Source organism: Pocillopora damicornis, chromosome 11 (assembly GCF_964200805.1).
Source record: "Pocillopora damicornis chromosome 11, jaPocDami1.2, whole genome shotgun sequence".
In the NCBI taxonomy this organism is placed as follows: Eukaryota; Metazoa; Cnidaria; class Anthozoa; order Scleractinia; family Pocilloporidae; genus Pocillopora; species Pocillopora damicornis.
Genome location: NC_142680.1, coordinates 19,352,291 through 19,372,363, shown reverse-complemented (window position 1 = coordinate 19,372,363; position 20,073 = coordinate 19,352,291). Strand labels below are relative to the sequence as shown.

General features: G+C 39.2%; 1 protein-coding gene across 1 annotated transcript; it reads left to right on the top strand.

Moving 5' to 3' along the window:
- The first annotated feature begins 2,108 nt into the window (after window positions 1-2,108).
- LOC113679509 (protein patched homolog 2.S) lies at window positions 2,109-19,912 on the top strand. The gene is made up of 24 exons (XM_027196477.2): window positions 2,109-2,525; window positions 4,840-5,029; window positions 5,508-5,577; window positions 5,873-5,976; window positions 6,321-6,426; window positions 6,530-6,628; window positions 7,604-7,722; window positions 8,230-8,377; window positions 8,781-8,912; window positions 9,356-9,514; window positions 10,004-10,102; window positions 10,471-10,596; window positions 11,392-11,510; window positions 11,749-12,172; window positions 12,786-13,022; window positions 13,541-13,619; window positions 13,958-14,100; window positions 15,158-15,265; window positions 15,423-15,492; window positions 15,806-15,894; window positions 15,997-16,326; window positions 17,016-17,158; window positions 17,755-17,854; window positions 18,322-19,912. The coding sequence occupies exons 1-24, from the start codon at window positions 2,342-2,344 to the stop codon at window positions 18,598-18,600; spliced, it is 3,657 nt and encodes a 1,218-aa protein (XP_027052278.2). The 5' UTR covers window positions 2,109-2,341; the 3' UTR covers window positions 18,601-19,912.
- Window positions 19,913-20,073: the final 161 nt, after the last annotated feature.

The window sequence follows — 20,073 nt, the reverse complement described above, 5'->3', positions numbered from 1 at the left end:
TATAGAGCGATTTTCAATGAAGTGTCCAAAGTTATCTGGAATTGCATTGATTTTGCTTTGCTTTGTGCCGTGATTGGCCTGGAAACTCGAGCCGCCATCTTAAACCCATTACTCGCCTTTTTCCCGCGCACAAGGCAGTTTGCTTATTCCAATCCTGAACTCTTATATGCTCACTGCGATAGTTTCCTTTGCTTTAATTGGCTGTTTGATTACGATGGGTTTAGTCTCATGACGTTCAATCGAAAAGCGCTCTATAGGGTCGTTTACGTAGGTTACATGCCATTTTGTGATAAGGGGTGGATTAGCCCTATGATATAGTCAATCCCGTATCAGTTGTATATCTTTTTTTAAAGCAGTAGCCCGTAAGTTATTTATTTAATCCTTATTTCATTGGAATAGCTTTAGTAATCAGTCTTGCTTCTTGAGGCGTTCGTACTCGAGGGACATACGGGATTTGACCCCTAAAGTGACATCAGGGACTCCCCGCTATTATGTGACGTTATCAGAACGTACTGCCCATGAAGTGTAAGTAGAAGTTCCTCGGTAGTCCTCATTGCAGCAGTTGTTTGTTTGTGTCACGAACACTTGCGTGACGCTGGTGTAGGGAGCTCTTAGCGTAATCGGCATAAACGAAAGCTGCGAAAGAGGTTACTTTAAGGGAGAAAAGAGTTGAACAAAGAACATAGAACTACTGTTTACTAAAGCTAACACTTAAGTCGATTGTTTAGGACTCCAGACGGCATAATCTGATATACCGGTATATACACGAAGTATTATCCCGTTCGTCATTCTAGTCGCTGGCCAAGAGTATTGAGTCATGGGCCAACGAACAAATGTTAAATTATTATCACTGATAAACACTGTTGGATATTTAATGAATAAAGTTTCGTTGAATCTTACCTTCACTTAAGTTAATAATGCAGGCAAGCTTGCACGTGCGAACGTTTGAAAGACAAGGTGGCATATTTTTCATTTCATAATTTTCTTCAAGCGATCGTGGTTAAGATCGATGCCATGGGTCACTTTCGCTTTCATGAGTAAATACATATGTGTCCGAGAATTAATCTTTCGTCTTTTTCGAGATGTGAGCTTGGATGCCTCTGCTTAAACGCAACAACAACCTCAAGAAACCTCACACCTCGGGGTTGTAAGATTGCATGTAAACGCATATTATTTTTCGACCACGGCTAGGCGGGTTACCTCACCTACCTGGGGTCCCCCACCTCCATGTAAACAGGCCCTTAGAATCAAGTTGTCTCCCACACGAGTTGCAAAAAACAACATAAGCAAGTCAGTCACGGTATTTCAAAAGCGTATAACTTTTTCGGTAAAACCCCAAAACTTAAATAATCAGGATATCCGCATTGGAATAAGCTTTGCGATCGACTTGTCAAGAATTTTTCCCTTTTCTACGGACCTTTCATCTTTGGCTTATTTTGCGGAGCAGCGGTTGTTTTTCATGTTTCCTTTGAAATTTTGCGCGGGAAATTTAAGTACAGGCCACCAGAAGTGACCCCCTCGTGCATGCCCGACGTCAGCCGGAGCGCTGTGCTACTCTTAGCCAGCGTGCAGGCGTTCACTAATGCTGTGGCACTAGCGACAAAGCCCACAACATGCGAGCTGGCAAGCGAAACGAGCATACAGGAAGTGTACAAGGGGTTTGGAATTTTTTACTGGTTCATTCGTATGCCAAAAACTTCAGAGATGAATACAATTTAGATATTTCAACGACACCTTGTTTTGCCAGAGGAGGTTTCCTTCAAGTCACTCTATCTCCCGCCCAAGAACTCGGCATAAATAAATTTAAAACTGTATACGCCTTGACATGCTCGCCATTTGGAGAATGTTATGCGGCCCTTTTTCAAGTGGGTTGAGTGATATTAGCTGCGATTTTGTTTTTTATTATTGTTATTTATTGACTTTGTTGCCGAATGATTTTTTCACAGTTTAAAATCTTCTTAACCACTCGCCAAAAATATGACGCGTGCAATTTTTATTTCTTAAAACAAGAGCGCTCTATTAAAGATCGTGGCTACGAAATTTGTTTATTCGACTTCAGTAAAATATTCGTAGAGGGCCTCATTTCCAATTCCAGTGGAGTTCCGCTCAGCCTCGATCACATGCCTGATATTCAAGCGATTAAATAAAATGTTCTGTGGGAAATGTCAAGCACAACGAATGTAACCATGACATGAGGAACAATTTAGTATAGTAGTAGAGGTGTTTTAGGTTTTAAGTAGGAATTTTTTCACGGTTGAATTCTCTCTAAGTTGGAATCTCCGTGACTGGATGCTAGTCGTGGGTGAATTTTCTTCAAGCGATCGTGGTTAAGATCGATTCCATGGGTCAACGAACAGCGCTAAGATTACGTTCAAAACTGCAAGCGATCTTCTTCAAGTTAGGGTGTTTCTGCCAAAGAAACTGTTGGGTTGTTCTCGCTGTTGGATTTTTTATTCTTATCGGGCTCTCTGTTGGGATCATAACAGCAAAAATTGAGACAGATGTGGAGAAATTATGGATGGAAGGTAAGTTGTGTGAGATGTCTATTTGTCTTTGCGGCAGGTTGGAGAAATAAGTTAGGTGTACCAATCTCATTCACTTCAGTGTTTACAGCAATTCGTACTCCGGCAGTAGAGTTTACGTTTTAAAAAAATGTATTATATTCGAAATAAGCTCTCATCGGTCGTTGATTCTCTTACCTAAATGCCTTCTCAAATCGGCGAACGAGGTACATATATAAAATGTCGCAGCCTTCCACACTCCGGCCTTTGTGAAAGTTTACTCCATCAGTATGACAAGTGGTGTTTCAAGTCTAACTTTGCAAAGTAGTATTTCAACAAAAATTCTGTGTATTTACAAGGTAGCTCATGTTATTTTAAATCAAAGCGGTCGGTGTAGAAATTTACGGAAAATTCAAATCAAGCATCGGTCGTGGTTCAATGACTGAAAAATTCAATGTTATTGTTATCTTGTTTCGGCCAAGTCAGTATCGGCAAAAATCACGTAAGATGTGTTGAAACAAGAAATAAAAGTGATCGAAGCCGTAAACTTGTGTCAAAAATACAAGAGCCACATTAGAATTTGCACCATTTATCTCATTATTTTCGTTTCATAGTCAAAACTGTTTTCAGCAATTCGAAAACCTTTCCATTTAATGGCTGTTTTGGAAGATCAAGCGTAACCGGAAACTGCGTTTATGCATACAAATGAGCCACTAGTGGTGGCGTGATGCGTGGTAACATGAAGTTACCACGTTGCCCTTGTGATCAGCTTTTAGCAGCTGATATTGCAACCTCTATTTGATTGGGCGAGAAATAATCATTATTTTCACTTTTCAACCAACTCCGCTGTAACTTTCCCTCACTGTCTGTGGAAAAATCTTCATACACGAAGAAACTCGAAATTTCCAACTGTGTTGAATGTTGTAAGTTCAACACAAAATGACGCGGCAAAATTTCGCTTTACTTCAAAAAATATTAAAGCAAAGATCACGTGGAGAAAAATTCGGAAAGAGGACGTGGATTTGTATACATGCACAAAATGTACATACTAGAAAATAATCGTCATCAAAAAATGACATCTATCTAATGAGCTCTGATATCTGCGATATTGGTAAAAATGCAGATTTAGAGCGTAAAGAAAAACACAATTAGCATAAAAAACAAGTAACAAAACTTTAGCTTGAGGCTCATGTGAATAGGTTGATTATACAATGAAGCAATCGCTAGATGTAGAATTCATTTTTTTAAATTTTGAGTCAAAATTACCTGCACACTGTCAGATTGTTGACACTGAACAATCGTAGAGTTCGTTATGAAACTTCATTTTATTTGATTTCGCATTCCTAACGTCAAGACTAATTAAATTCGTCACCCGTAAACACGGAATTTTTGAGAAGGTAATGGTCACAGTATGTACTTTCGAGTTGCTTCTTAAGGGAAACAGCACGATTTGTGCAAAAGTCCTTCGTTTTCTGCTACAAAAAAACTACCTCATCTCCGCTCAACAACAGGAAATACGTCGGCATTCGAGAGGCACGTTTTCAACTCCTTTTCACATAAATCGCTTTCCGGTCTTTCTCGATGTTCCTAATATCACCTTACAACAACAACAACTAAAACAAAACAAAACAACGAGCAGAAAAATTTAAAAAATAAATAAATGAAGAGGAAAAAATCGATATGTTTCAAGGGGAGACGAGCGTGGCCGCCAGACAAATCTGGTAAATTGGAATGAAAATTTCTCCATTTGAACAAATTAGCTTGTTTGACGAGATGAAAATTGATAGGCTGTGCCTCGTCAAGAAAACATCACTTCTTCACTGTCTTGTTTTCCTCGTGGTTACAGGGCTGTTCTCTACCAAGGAAAAGTTCAACTTGAAAGAAAAGTAACGCATAATATTTTTGTTAGGAACCTACTGTAGATCGTTTTAGTAAGTCCAATTAAATGATGAATCTGGGGATAGAGAAAAGTGTTAAAAGCTTGTCACTAGCGGTAACAGAGTTTGTGTGTAAGCTGTTTGCTGCAGCGAAAAAAAATCGGTTTGATACAAAAGCAACGCAAAATGTTTCCGTTAGGAACCTACTGTAGATCGTTTTAACAAGTCATGTTACGGGACACATCTCTTCATAAAGAAAGTGTTTAACTGTCAGCAGTGGTCGGGACAGAAAAAAATCTGAGCGCGCGGTAAGAATTCAAACCCCCTCCTCTCTTATTTTGCGGGGAATGTTCCATTAACTGAGACACAGAGAACTCGTTTATGATAGATGTTTATCTACTGGTTTAAGATAAATTCTAGTTATATTTTGTAATGAAAGTCACTGCGTTTTTACTCTACAGTTGATGGAAGGCTTGAAAAGGAATTGCAGTACACAAAAGATTCAGTTGGAGAAGGAGCGGGAACAACTAATGAACTCATAATCCACGCTGCCAATGAAGGTGGCGATAATATTTTGTCGGTGGATTCGATGCAGAAGCATCTTAAAGCAGTTCAAAAAGCTATAGAAATTAAGGTCGACATATTCGGCAAGTAAGTTTAAATATTCATGAAATGTCAGTTCATTTTACTGGCCAGCTTTCTTTCGATTCATCGTCCAATTCTTGCCTCGCATTGACCTGAGACGTTAGCGATGACAGACATAGACGTTAGCGATGACAGACAGAGACGTTAGCGATGACAGACAGAGACGTTAGCGATGTCTGATTGGTTGTTTGAATTTTGAATTGCGTGTCAGAAGTAGTTCTGGAATTTTTCTACCTTCAGTTGAAATCGTTACGATTTGCATGGATTTCATTGCAGCTGTTAGCTGACTACGAATCCTAAATAATAAATTGATTTTTCCCAGGACCACTTTATAGTATATGTGACGTAAAACTCCGCAAAAAAATCCACAAAAATATAAACCTTTTTACTGACACTAAGTAACAGAACAACAGAGATGAAAACAAACGGGATTTTAACTTATTTCTACTGTTTGTTTTGTTTTGATTTGTTTGTTTGTTTTTAGGACTTGGTCTCATACAGACCTCTGTTACGTACCAGAGGTTCCATCTTTTAACAATTCTTTAGTGGATGGGGTAGGTGACGAAATTATTGTTCACAAATTGATCTACTCAAATATCTATTTCTACCCTATGTCCTAGCTTCTATTTTCTCGTGAAAGCGAAATTTGAATTAATGAAGAAAAAGATATTTTTTCAACAAATGTTATGGCAGGTGCATGGTGGATCGTCCTGCGTTCACTTCCCGACTTCTCTTGGAAGGATCAAGGACTAAACTCGAGAAAACGGTGGAAATAGAGCCTCATGCAAATAATTTTAGAATTAATTGAGTTACAATCAGTCGCGTCATCCTAATCCTGGTGTCTTTTAGATCATAGCAGCCATTATTCCCTGCCTCATTATATCTCCACTGGACTGCTTCTGGGATGGAGCTAAGAATCTTAAACTTAGAGCCGAGCTACCATCCGTTGCCAAGTAAGTATCTTTAACTGCAATATATTACCTTTGATTTAGCGCTTTGTTTAAATGCGGCGAGTTCGTCCCTTAAATTTGCTTGGGAGTTCAAAGGATTTTGATTGTGTTACGTTGAAATTTACCTGATTTTCCCCCCCCCTCCCCCAAAAGGCGCTGTAAAGTTCCTATGACCCCCCCTCCCTCCCCACCCCACCTCATTGGCAGTTAATCGGCAGTCAATTTTGTATAGTCTCTACTTTTTATACTCTGTCGGCGACGACTGATACCCCCCTCCCCAAAGAAAAATCCTTCGTCCCAATTGTTTCCTTAAATTGCTTTCTATTGTTTTGTTTGTCTATTTTTAGAGTGTTTCCCTTAGAATGGACAGAAAGCAACCCGAATTTTCTTTTAACACTGTTAGATCAGTTTAATATTGAAGGCAAAGAGGAAATTATAGATCTGTTTGTCAAGGTAGGCAGTAAAGCGATTTTTTCAAATTCTTGTAATTAACTTTACGGCCCAACTTTAATTATTATTATTCAAACTTTAATTTTGGTATTGATTCGTTTGTTAGGCTGGTATCACCAAAGGATATCAAGAAAAGCCTTGCCTTGATCCAACAGAGCCTAAATGCCCGAGCACAGCTCCTAACTCTCCCTCAAAAACAGGAAAGGTAATTTTGTCCCTCTCTTTGAAAATAAGATAGAAAGGTATAGAGTGGTTCTCCCTTGATGGCAGTATCACAGCGGTGAAACGTAGGGCATGCGTAAGTGATATGTATTTTCGCCGGCCGCGTGCCGATTTCCCGCCCAAAAATTTCAAGGAAAACATAAGAAACAACTCCTGTTATACATGACGTAGAGGAAAAAAGAAGCATTTCGATACATCAGGGAAAAGAAACAAAAGTAAAGAAAATTAAAACTTGAATAACTTCAAAATAGCTTGATTCTTTGGCTTGCGTGGTTGCGTATAATTCCTGTAAGACAACATGGATCTGTGCGCCACCCAATGTTCACACATGCGTAATCGTTTGACCGCTGTTTCCCCTGGGGGCTTGCCAAAACACGTGTTAATGAACCTGCTAAACTTGAGTTTGGGATGCGCGTACGTGGCCCTTTTTGCCTGGTCAGTTGAATATCCAGTTACGATGCAAGTGAAAGCTACTGAGCAATACTTTCATGTGATGCCGTTCAATATGCTTTGAAAGGTGATTGTAACCTTTATCTCCGTGTAAGACACCATAGTCTGTGATCAATGCGATAAGTACTGACTGTGAATATTTGAAAATCATTTATGTGAACTGCGGATAAAGATGTGAATATGAAGGCGACTGGGAAGTGGTTCACATCGCAGTTCACTTACATTGTTTTCATATCTCCACAGTCATTTATTCATCACTTCCCAGGTTTATTTGGAACCAACATAGTGACCAGCTCCTAGTTGGCTTGTAAGCTCAGCTGGTAGAGCACTGCACTGGTATCGCAGAGGTCATGAATTCAATTCCCGTTCAGGCCTGAATTTTTTCCAGGCCTTATTTTCACTACTGCTTAAGTAGTGTTCATTACTGCGAGGATCGCTTTCATTTTCACGAGATAAGCACTTCTGGGAAGTGAGAAACTCGTTTTGTCTCTTATAATTATTCTTGTAGGCACCAGACGTAAAGTCAGAGCTAAATGGAGGTTGCAAAGGTTTTGCTACAGAATTTATGCAGTGGGCTGAAGAGCTAATTGTTGGTGGAGTAACAAAACACAATAATACGTTGACGAGGTTAGTTATTATTGATAGATTTAAAAAATATATCTTTATCTGAAACTCTAGAACGTATTCCATTGATTGGTAAGATCTGCACGCCGAAGTTGAAATGGTTTCATTTCGTCGCTAGTGTGACTGGAAAGAAAAATTAAGGGTATTTGGATCAAGTGGTCCATGTCAAACCCAAAGTAAGAAAAAAGGCATTAAAAACAAAAGTAAATACCACATTTATATTTAAGTAAACTTACCTGATATGCGAGAAAACTCAGCTAAATAAGTCACGATTGGGTTAAGTTTTGCATCTGATTGGTCGAGAGAGAAAGAGAGAGAGAAGGAGAGAGGCGCAACTTTTGTTGATGAAAGGCAGAAACCTGTAATAAAAAACCAATTCAGTCGCGAATCAACATTATATTTGCGTATTCCCGATCGATAGAATAACGATATAAAGTATTAAAAAACGTAGTTTTCTCTCTTAGGTTAAAGAAAAGAATTGTATGTTGAAACTATTGAACTTTTTTTCAGTGCCAAAGCGCTTCAGACAATTCTCGTTCTCGCGGGTCCACAAGGTCTGTACAAACGATGGGCAGACAGATCTCAGGAGTTGAATGTGCGTTGGAGCTTGGATACTGCGAAACAAGTCCTAGAGGCATGGCAACGGCGCTTTACAGAGGTAAAAGTTTCCACTGATCCTGCCAGATATATCCTGCATGTTAGGGCATTCTGTGTGTAACCGAAAAGGCCGCTTATTCACTGGTTTCTCACTTGGCCCCCACCGGCCATATGATGACAGAATAACATATATATATAGGCATAAAAAATGATCTAAACGCGCTTGGTGCTACATCAAAATGCTCGAGTCATGTTCCTCGGGAGCGACAGTTTATGCTCACAGTGCCTATCCACACAGGATTGTGAGGAAGGGGGCACTTGCAAACAGACAGAGAAAACTTCCAGACGGAGTCCCAGTACTTTATGTTGCTCCATATGCATGTTACAAAGACGGGGACTGGCTCTGACATCTATTTGAGTTTGTTTCGTAGTCAAACATAACCTGACTTTCTCTACCTCCGTAGGAAATCAATGAAGACGTCAAAGAAACTGACGAGTTTAGTATCCTAGCTTTTGACTCAACCTCTGTCACTGACTTATTGAAGGAGTTCTCAGAGACCAGCGTGTCAAGAATTGCTATAGGATACGTACTCATGGTAAACATTGCTGCTTGTAAAATAACATCTTCTGATAACCCATTTAATTTGATCATTTGAATAACAAGAAATATTAATTTTCCAGAGATACAATTTAACAAACCGTAAGTGGAGATTGTGTAAGCTCTTTACGCATTTATCTCGTTCCCAGTCCAGCCTCTCTCATTCAAGCTGAGGTTAAGTTTGTCTGCGCCACCCCAATCTCCCCGACCACCATTCTCTTTGGTTCCCATTCTCGTATTTCCTTGCCTCACTTTAAACTTAACAGACCATTCCAAGTCATAATCGACCTCACTCACCCACCCCACGGCACAACACAAAAAGCACACATGGAGTCCACATTTACAACATTTAACTCTCCCGACCAGCGGTCACAGTCAAGAACCGCTGGGCAAGAAGAGCGCAAGCTCAGCTTGAGACTAAATTTTCTATTCTTATTTCAGCTCATTTATGCGTGCATAACTCTGAAGCGCTGGTGTGAGCCAATCAGATCTCATGGTGCCCTGGGGTTTGTGGGTGTGCTCTTGGTTACGCTCTCAGTGGCTGCTGGGTTTGGTTTTAGTGCATTGTGTGGGATAACATTCAACGCTGCATCAACTCAGGTAAGAATAATACCATTCAGGTACTCCACAACGAAATAAGAAGAACAGAAAACCAATGCAATATATCATGTGGACTCACAATTCGGGTTTTGCACCGATAGCAGTAAAAGCAACTATAGACGACGCACACCAGCAATAGGTTTTCACTTCGATTTAATGTCTCACCATAGTTACGTAATTGCCAATGTGGTTTCTAAATAGATGAATAAAATAAAATTACTCGGGGAAATCGAACACAAGGAAACATAAACTAATAAGCAAACACAACTAGAATAAAGAACGTACCGGACGTGACGGGATAAGGGCCCTAGAAGCGAAACTTGACTGCGACGGACAACTGATAACTAACTCGAACAACGTGACTCGCAGACTGAATAATAAATTAGCATGCAGAGCGCGAAATAACTAATGTTGACGAGGCGGCCTGGGTCGAGGGATGGTTTTTACAGCAACTGTTGATGAGTGACGTGGATACTTATTTTTTCTCAGGTGTTACCGTTTCTTGCCCTCGGTCTGGGCGTGGATGACATGTTTCTTCTGGCTCACTCGTATTCCAGCTTAATACGGGGTGGAGACATCCGCCATGTGGTAAGTTTTGTAAATCACAGTGAGAGAGAGGATAATAGAACCACGTGATGATATTTAGGGAAAGGTGGGAGAGCAAATCTACTTTAAACTTGAACAAGAATACTCATTCGATGCGTTGGTGAAACTCAATCAGCCAATTAGCTGCAGAAGTGAAATCGATTTTTTTGTTCTTTTTTGCGCAGAAGCAAGAGCGAGGAGAGCGCGATGGGTGAGACACGCGCGTGTAGAGGAGCACAAGACGAGGAGCGTGTGTCTTGGCCTTTGCTCTCTCTCTTAACACTTTTCCCGCCGGCTGATAAGTAATAGCCAACAAGAGCTGGTAATTTCCGTCCATTAAATCATCTCATCCATTTCTTATTTTCTGACAGGAAGAAGTTGGCTACTGTCTGGGAACCACTGGGGTTAGCGTGTTTCTGACGTCATTCAACAACATGTTAGCGTTCTTCATGGCGGCGTTGATTCCTATACCAGCCCTGAGATATTTTGCGCTACAGGTAGAACTTAAGTCCCTTCTCCATAAGTCTGTTTTGGACGTCACATGATGTGTTCGTTGAGTAACATCAAAACATCGACTGCTATAAGATATTTTGCAAAACGGGTTGCGGTTGTCGTGGTGTGACTTCAGTCAAGGGGTACGAGGGTAGTCTGGTTAATATTTGACGAGGAGTGCACAGTTGATGATTGCGAACAGAGACCCTTTCGGGTTGTTTAGGAAGATCGCACCAGCCTTTTTCTATAACCAATCACCAGGTGTGTTAGAACGGTCAAAATAAATGTTACTAAGTATTATAAACTGAGTTGATAACTTAAACTGGCCACCGTTAAGAGTTTAAAAGCTGACATTTCGAGCGTTAGCCCTTCGTCAGAGCGAATGGCGAAGGGCTAACTTTCGAAAATTCAGCTTTAAAACTCTTTACGGTGGCCAATTTACGTTATCAAATCAGTTGATAATACTTAATTATCCTGTTGTACTCTTCCACTGACGCAGAACCACAGTTTCTTTAGAAAACTTATTCAAAATCCATGTTGAGTGGCTACAGGCACCCGGGAAATTCTTGCTAAAACTGTTCTCAAACCATAGTTCAATATATGCAGAAGTGAAGCCATATTCATCTATATAAGTATTTTTGTTAAATAATAAAAAACCTATTGTGTTCTGTTTTGCATAATAAATAGAACTCTAAGGGTATTGCTTGGTGTTACCTGCCTCAGCCATCGGCTTTGGCAATTACCACTAAACTCGGCCTTGATATCACGCTTAAACTCATCTAATGATTGTCAATTGTCAGGCTGCTGTTGTTGTTATCTTTAATTTCATCGGAGTCATCATCATTTTTCCGGCCATGCTGGGAGTCGATGTGCAAAGAATGAGACATCATCGATACGACATCATCTGCTGTTTGAAAAGGTCAGCTGTGATTTGTCCAATGTACTGATCTTAGCGTCACGTGTTAGATAGCGTTGCGTGACGAATGTTCCAAATAAGGCCGCCATGCACGTAGAGTAAGTGAGCGTCATTCTCTCTCAGAACTAGTAACTAATCAAAGATAGGTCAAGTGTGTCACATTAATAATATATATATAGATAATAATAACTTAATAAATGAATTAAATGAGGAAAACTTTTCCAACATCAATATCTTGCAGCTCGTCCAAGAATCAAGGTAGTGAAGAAGTGTTGTCTAAAACAAGAAGCGAGTTTCCATCAACAACTGAAAGAGAAAAAAATCAACATGAACTTGAGCACTCCGACAATCACGCTGTGTCTAAACCCTCCAACACCATGGTCATGAGCAATGGAAAATCAGATTCTTCTATCGGCGAGGTCCTGGTAAACGAGTATACAAATAACTTGGACAAGCAGTCTAAACTGTCTTACGATAGCGAAGCAAGTATGATGAGAAATCACCTCAGTCCTAATGCATCACAGCATGGTACTCCGAGTAGCGTAGTTGATTCCTCAGTAAATGGTAACGATGATGGATCTTTCCGGTACAAATGCGCACCTATATCGCTTCAAAATTTTGCCACAGTTTATTATGGCCCTGCACTGCAGAAAACGCCGGTTAAGGTAAGCATTGGCCCGTGACGTTTTAAGCAACCATTAGTTTTATAACTAGAATTACAGCAAAAGGTTGTGGGTCTGCATAAGATTCAGTATACAAACTGATTTTCATAATTATCAGAGGTAATTCCCGACTTCGGGGCGTGAAGCGACCAGAGGAGTATTGCTACTCTCCGTGGATTTTCTAGTCGATTGAAAAGCCGCCTCTTCTCTTCCCCCTAGCATCTCTGACAGCTTACCGATACCCAATTCTACTCTTAGGTGCACAGATCGATACTCTGTGAGCGGTAAGTGGCTCGCCCAAAACTCAGCTAAGGCTCGAATCCAGGCCCTCCGATTCGTTTTTCAGCGTACTCGCCATCAGACCACGGCGTTTTCTACAAGCGAGGGAGCTCAAGTCTTTTTCTCATGTTTTACCAAGAATATTGAAACTCTGGGTATAGCTTTTGGATCCACTAAAATTTTTTTTAAACGTCAGAAGTCTGTTTCTCTTACAATAGAAAGTGGTTTTGGACGGAAAGAGATTTCGCATGACAGTGACGATGAGAGACTATGTTAGTGTTATCTCGTCTCCACCAAGCGTTCTTAACCACCGACTGTATACATATGGGTTTTTTAGGTTGCAGTGATTTTGTTCTTTCTTGGTCTTCTTGCTGTGGGGATTTACGGTGCCTTTCAAGTGGAAGACGGTTTAGAGCTCACCGAAGTAGTCCCACACAACAGCGTAGCGCACAAATTTGTGGAAGCTCAATTCAAGTATTTCTCATTTTATCCCATAACTCTTGTTACACAAGATAACTTTGACTACGCCAACAAACAGAACACTTTATTATCCTACCACGAAGCATTTAAACAGGTGGGTTCATAGCGACACGTTTTTGTCCACTGTAGCTCTAAACATTTCTTAACCAAGTATCTTAGTGGTCAATTGTTTATTTAATTTCGATAGGCTTCTGTAACACTAAAACAAATGTCATTACAATACCCAATCAGAACAAAGGTGAATATTACAACAAGCCAATGAGAACTCAAAGTAAAAATAAACAGACCGCGCGAAGCGCGGGAAATTACAGTGACACGGTCGCAGTTGACGACTTTAATTTTGCTTCTGATTGGCTGAAATGGTGGCGGGAGATTTGTAGACCAATCACAGAGTGTGGTGAAGAAAGCCTAATGAAAGCGACCCTGAATTGAAAACTGCTTCATATTAGGGTACTACAGTGTAAAAATATATAATATTAAATACTTCAATGTCAGCTAGAGAAATCATACTATGTTACATAAGAGTTTATTTTTTAAGGGGCGAGGTTATAAATTGGAAGTAAGTGTTACATAAGGAAACGAATTTGAGCTATCTTTTTTCTCTGTCAACAGATACCAAATGTTATTAGAATTCCTGGTTCAGAAGAAATTCCCAAATTTTGGCTTATGTACTTTCGAGACTGGCTCAATGGTAAGGATTGAAACTTATAAATTTTATTTGTATTTTCTGAGTAAAATTAAACCGTGATGGAGCATAATTAGGTCTCGGCCCAATACTTTGTAATAGTCGGCTAAAATTGTAATAAGTTGAGACTGAAAATTTAATATTTTCATGTGAACTTCCTAGTGAGCCGTGATCTCAAAATATCTTTGTGACGGAGCTTGCAAGTACTGACAGGAAAGAATGCACTGGACAGCGGATTGTAGGTCCGAGGTTCAATTATTCTAGGGGAATCAGAATTGATTCTTAGTTCCTAGCTCGTAACAAGACAATAAAACATCTTTGTATGATAATCATCATTTTTTTAGATGCACAGACGTCATTTGACCAAGACTGGGCCAATAAAACCATAACCGACGCTGGCTGGACTGAAGCAGCATCCAGTACTGGGGTAATGGCTTACAAACTACTATCTCAGACAGATGAATCAGATGACATTGACCGAACACAGGTAAGAACTTCAACCCCTTTTAATGCAGTGTTTTGAAGTCTGATTCTCTCCCTTCATATAATAACTGGGATACTATGATCGCCCTAATTGATCAAAATCTATCGTTTATTGAACCTGTAAACCGATAAAAATTTGAAGATTATTTCGAAAAATTTGTAGACCACTCGCCTCCGGTTCGTGATTAACAATATTTTCTCGATTAAACGCCCTCGGCGTTTACTTAATAATCGGCAGTTCGGACCCGCCGTTTTCTCAATCGAGGTCGGTGTTTAATAAGAGACAGGAGTTTAATCGAGAAAATACGGTACTTTTCTACCTCGTATTCTTCCAAAATCCTGCGTGGGTTATTACGCTAGTAAACTAATCCAAAGTGCGGTCTATTACTTGAACAGCTGCTTTGATACAGCTGGGATTAAATATACAGTGAGTTCAACCCTTTAACCCTTAAAGTCCCACTAGTGACTTAGACAGAATTTCTCCCTACACTGTTAGTACGATATCAAGCAGACAAGTAATGAGAATAAAGAAAAATATCAAGTAAGGGATTACTGGTTGATCCAATTCCAAATTCTCCAAACTAACATCACATAAATTGTATGGCAGACAGTAAGGAGAATTACCAATGAAATCTTGGGAGTTAAAGGGTCAACCTCTAAGAGTGACAAGCATCTTATTTCTCCTCATTGTATCATCACTGAATCAAACAGGAAGAAAAGGAACGCTACCTCTAGCTCTTGATTGTTAAACAAAGTCTCCTTTACAGTACCACGGGAAATGTTTCTAGGGCAGTATGGAGAATTTGCATGCTCATTTTAGGGTGACTAGGTCCAGGTTAAGTGACCCCAGAGGAGATTAAAACTAAAATATTTTAGTGATTCCAGTGAGTGACTAAAACGTAATTGCGTAATTCATAACCTCGTTGTCTGATTGGTGGAAGTGACTCGTGCTACTCATCAACCAATCAGATGTCAAGCAAACGTCATTCACAACAAGGTCGCGTGCTGTTTACAGTTCATTATCATGCATTGCCTGTATTTATTGTGTTATTTCTTTACAGGTTCGAAACTACAAGCTAGTGAGCAATGGAATCATTCGTCCTGAAATATTCTACAAAGCCCTCACAGTTTGGATCGATAGGGACGTATTAGGATATGCATTTTCACAAGTATGTTAAAAAAAAATGATAGACAACAATGTTTTGGGCTTATGTAAGAAAGATTTAAGATTCACAAGTATGTTAAATATTTTTTGAAGAAAAAATTTGTGGAAGAAACAACAAAGTGATAGGCAACAACGTGTTGAGCCTTTCTTTTTTTTCGCAGGCCGACATTAAGCCAAAGACTGTTGACTTTTCAAATACAAGATCCTCCCAAGATGATAAAGCAATGATAGGTAGGAAAAATACCCTGAAAATTTAGAGTTTACGCTTTATAGCGTTGTAGAGCAGGGCTTACAATAGTCAGACTTGATCAACTGCTATTCCGAAACGGAATACTAAACATAGACGGGCAACATGGAGGAAGAAGTTGCGCAAAGATTGGTGGGTAGAGATTCTTTCCATTCTACCATCCATATCTTCTTCAAAATGTATTATCAAGCTGCGCGCGTCATTCAGACGACTGGGACCGAATCATCACACTCAGAGAAGCCTAGCGTGTTACCTTTTTTTAACTTTTCCTGCTCTTCATCGTTTTGTTATTTTTAGTGGCTGCAGCTCAACCAATCACGTTCGCAAAGATCAACTTTAACGTCATTGGTCTTCAAGAAACAAAAGACTTTGTAAAGTTGATCAAGGTAATTACACCCCTTTTTGGTTATGGAAATATTTCCAGAAAAGTTTTTTTAGCAAGTCAGTGACCTAGAGCTTTTCAAAATAGGCTTTTTTATTCTTTCCAGGATGTTCGAGAGATTTGCGACAAATATGCCGAAGAAGGACTCCCTAACTACCCCAGTGGGGTCCCCTTTACGTTTTGGGAGCAGTACATTTGGCTAAGGCGGCAAATTATCATCGCAATTTCCATATCGTTGGCGGTGAGCTTTTTAGCAATGGCAGTGTTGTTGTTCAACATCTGGGCTGCAGCAGTCATCGTACTTGTCTTGGTGATGATAACAGTTGAAGTTTATGGCTTCATGGGCTTGGCTGGAATAAAACTTAGTGCTGTACCTGCAGTGACACTCATTCTGTCTGTCGGAGTTGGAGTGGAGTTTACTGTACACATGTGCATGGTACGTAATAGCTTTTGCTTTACATTACAGAACGCGTATGTTTTCAGAATTCTCTAATGTAGTAAAGCAATTTTAAAGTGAAAGTATTGAGCAATCCGAGATTTCATTAGTCTTAGCTTACTTTACTATGATTGGTCTGGGAAACTCACGCCATCTTTTCGACTAATCAGTTGCAGCGTCATTGATGGCTGAGTTTTCCCGTGCTTTAGGTTTTCTAGTGGCTCCTTTTGTCGAGTTTTCCTTTCTTCTGACCAGCTGTTATACAAGAAGTTTTGTGGTTTTGGCTTTTTAATTTCATGCAACTGAAAAATATATTGAGCACAATCGGGTTGAATTTCATATTGTCCTAAGTCGTTCCACTGGAATCTCAGAAAGTGCAGATAAAGAAATTCCAGAACGAATTCTTACACCAAGGGCGCGAAAAATGACAATGCGTGTTATGCGCGGGAAAAAAGCAACCGGTACAAAGGGCGGGAAAGCAAAAAGGCTCTGCCAAATGTCAAGGGCGGGAAAACTCAACCAAGCCAAAGCACTGTTGTGTTTATCGATGTAGCTGATTGGCTACGAGAAAACTGTATTATGAATATGATTGGCTGGAAAATTTACCTACCGCTTTTTGGAACCAGAGAAATTTGCTGGGCAAGAACTTTGTTGAACACTTATAATTACTGTGTACGTCACTTTCCTAGGCATTTATGCAGGCCGTCGGTGATAGAAACCAGAGGATGCAGAAGGCAATAGAACATGTGTTTGTACCAATCGTGGATGGTGCCATCTCAACGCTTCTTGGCGTTGTGATGCTGGCAGGATCCGAATTCGAATTCATAGTCAGGTGAGACAGATTTGCTGATTCAAATTTTTACGAGAATGGTCACTCACTTCAAGTCCTCTATCTGAAAGCATTAGGTGCACAAATGCTCTTTCTTTACCTGTTGTGTTGGACCTGAGAAATCCCATACTTCACACCTGAACGTTGCGTAGGAGCTACGTAAATTTGAAATTCACTTTCAAGTTACATTTGCACAGAATGTAATTGTAATACGGATTCTGTTTTCAATCACTTTGTATAGGGAATAAGGTGATTTTTCGTCCAATTTGGTGTTAATGAGCACGAGCAATTCTTCAAAGATAACAAAATTTCAAATGCCCGTAAGGCAAGTTAGGGCATGTTACAACAAACTTTGCTGTCTTTGAAATATTTACTGGGGCTTATCAACACCAAATTGCACGAAAAATCATGTTGTTACTTTTAAGTAATTTTCATGAAGAACTCATCACAGAAAGTCGCGATGGACGAAATTTTGGCAGCGCGTGCGCTATTTGTAATTTGCATTCGTGTTACATGAGAATACACTCGTTTTCAGCCAATCAGTTGCGCGTATTTTTTTCCATGTACATTATTACATTTGTAACTAATTTGTCTTTCAGATACTTCTTTAACCTTCTCCTAGCATTGATATGTATTGGCACATTTAATGGCCTCCTATTTCTACCAGTTTTCTTGTCTCTGGCCGGGCCTGGAGCAATGGTAAGCTGTATAGATTTTTCTATTGACAAGACTTTGTCATATTCAGTTATCGATTGAAAGTTTGTAATTTTTGAAACCTGATAACCCTTGGTTTAACCCACGAATTAATATAAATGATAGTTTAGATAAAATATATCAAAAAACGAAAAAAATATTTGAAATGTGCGGGAAATATCTTGCAAATAGTGTTGAGCGCAAGAGTTGGTGCAGCCGGAGATAAGCGCGGGAAAATTCACAGTCTTATAGTAACGATAGAATTTGATTGGCTGATTAGATAATTTATTAAATCTGATTGGCTAGATGAATTTTCGGTACTTGTTTCGGACATGATATGAAACAGTTTGAATGCTTTGCAGTTTTCAGCCCATAAAATTCGAAAAGTACACTTAAAAGCAAACAGAAGGACAATTTTGTTATATTTCAAACCTTTTTTTAATTTTATCCGGATCGTGTTCGTATTTTTTCAGGCAACTGAAGTCCCAACTCCCAGCCTATCAAATTCATGGGCCATTCAAAACCAGGCAACCGCTCCTTCCTCTGCTGGTTCAGCGATAAATGATTTGGAACTAGAAGAACATGAGCCAAGCAGTGAAACTAAAGGAAACGAGAAACCTCTCGAAAGGACCAATCCGATGATTAAACATTGGGCACAAGTGGAACCGACGTATGATAAAGAACCAAGGAATTCAGACATGGCGACGATTGAAGGGCCGCGTCAGCATGAGCTGGATGATGTCAAATTTTGACGTAAAAAGTTTAATTAGTTAGCATACCATCAATATACCAGAAGACCACCTCGACGTGATCTGGAAGCCGCGACTGACTACTAACTATAGATTACTCGTCCCAGTACTCACGGTCCTCACGTTTCGTTTAGAGACACGAGCACTGGTAAGAATCATTTTTAAGTTTTTCAAATTTAGACGCTGGAGATATTTTTAAAGCTCTTCCTAAAATTTCACTTCAATGTGTTTTTATTACCACCATCATATAAGATGTTATGTAATACAAAAATATACCCATGGGCCGTACAAGGTGTGGTAATTCTGTCCTTTCCAAATAAGATTCTAAAATAACTGATCTTTCGTTAACTTGGGTTTTTTTGCTTGAACATGTGCTAAACTTCCCTTTGTATATTGACAATGGCGACCTCACTCTTTTTCTATGAGTATTTTTTTTGGCATTTTTTGCGTGACAGGGTTTTCTTCAGTTTTCCTTTTTCTTTGAAAATTTGCTCGGGAAATTGACGCAAGATGTGCATGCGCAACGTTTGACCGCTGTGATTAATGTTCACTTCTCAGAGGTTTTCACGGTTCTCAGCGGTTATCTCCATCGAAGCAAATAGTGCTTCAAATACCACTATTAAATGTAACTTCAATAAGGTACACTAATTTATTTATTCTACAGTTAACTGATGTGTTATCATGTAAATATATTAGGCTAACTATTAAAAGAAATTATTTAAACAATTGAATTTACACACAGTAAATTATATCCCCTTTGTTTACATAAATATCTGTTGAAATGCATCAATTATTCTAGTATTTTTCTTTAAATTTTGAAGATATCTGAGCAAATGAAATAAAATTTCAGGTACTGCAAAGGAAGCACTTTAACAGAATGATAAGTTTACCAAAGAGCACCACATTATTACCAATCCATCATTGTTTTTTTTAGAAAATGAACTTTTTAAAAATGGTTTATTGAAGAAAAAAAAAAAAAAAAAAAGGTATCCAATTCTAAACTCCTACTTTTGGAATTATGACAAATATTGCACAATAGTTCTATACTTGATTATCAAGATATGATTAATGGTTATGTAAACTTTTTATTTACTGTATTTTAAGGAAAATATTTTGTAAAAGGAAAAAAAAGTGTTGGATGTGAAACGTTTTTTTTTTAATTTAAAACCTAAACTTTAAGGGTTCAGTGGCTGGACTTGAACAAGAGTTAGCATTAAATGTTTGACTGTACAGGCATTGTATAATTGTGTAAAATGTCACAACATTAGAGGAGTATTGGATGTAAATGATTAAAGAAAAAACTTTTTTCTCTCAGATAATTTTGTTCCTCCACTCAAGTGTTTACCGCAAAGAAAACCTTACCCCACCCACACTGGTCACTAGTCTCCACTCAAGCAAAAGATATATTAAGAGGAGACCAAAACGACCCCTTTCTGAGAGGCCAGTAATTTGAAAAGTAAAGAATTCCTGGCCTTA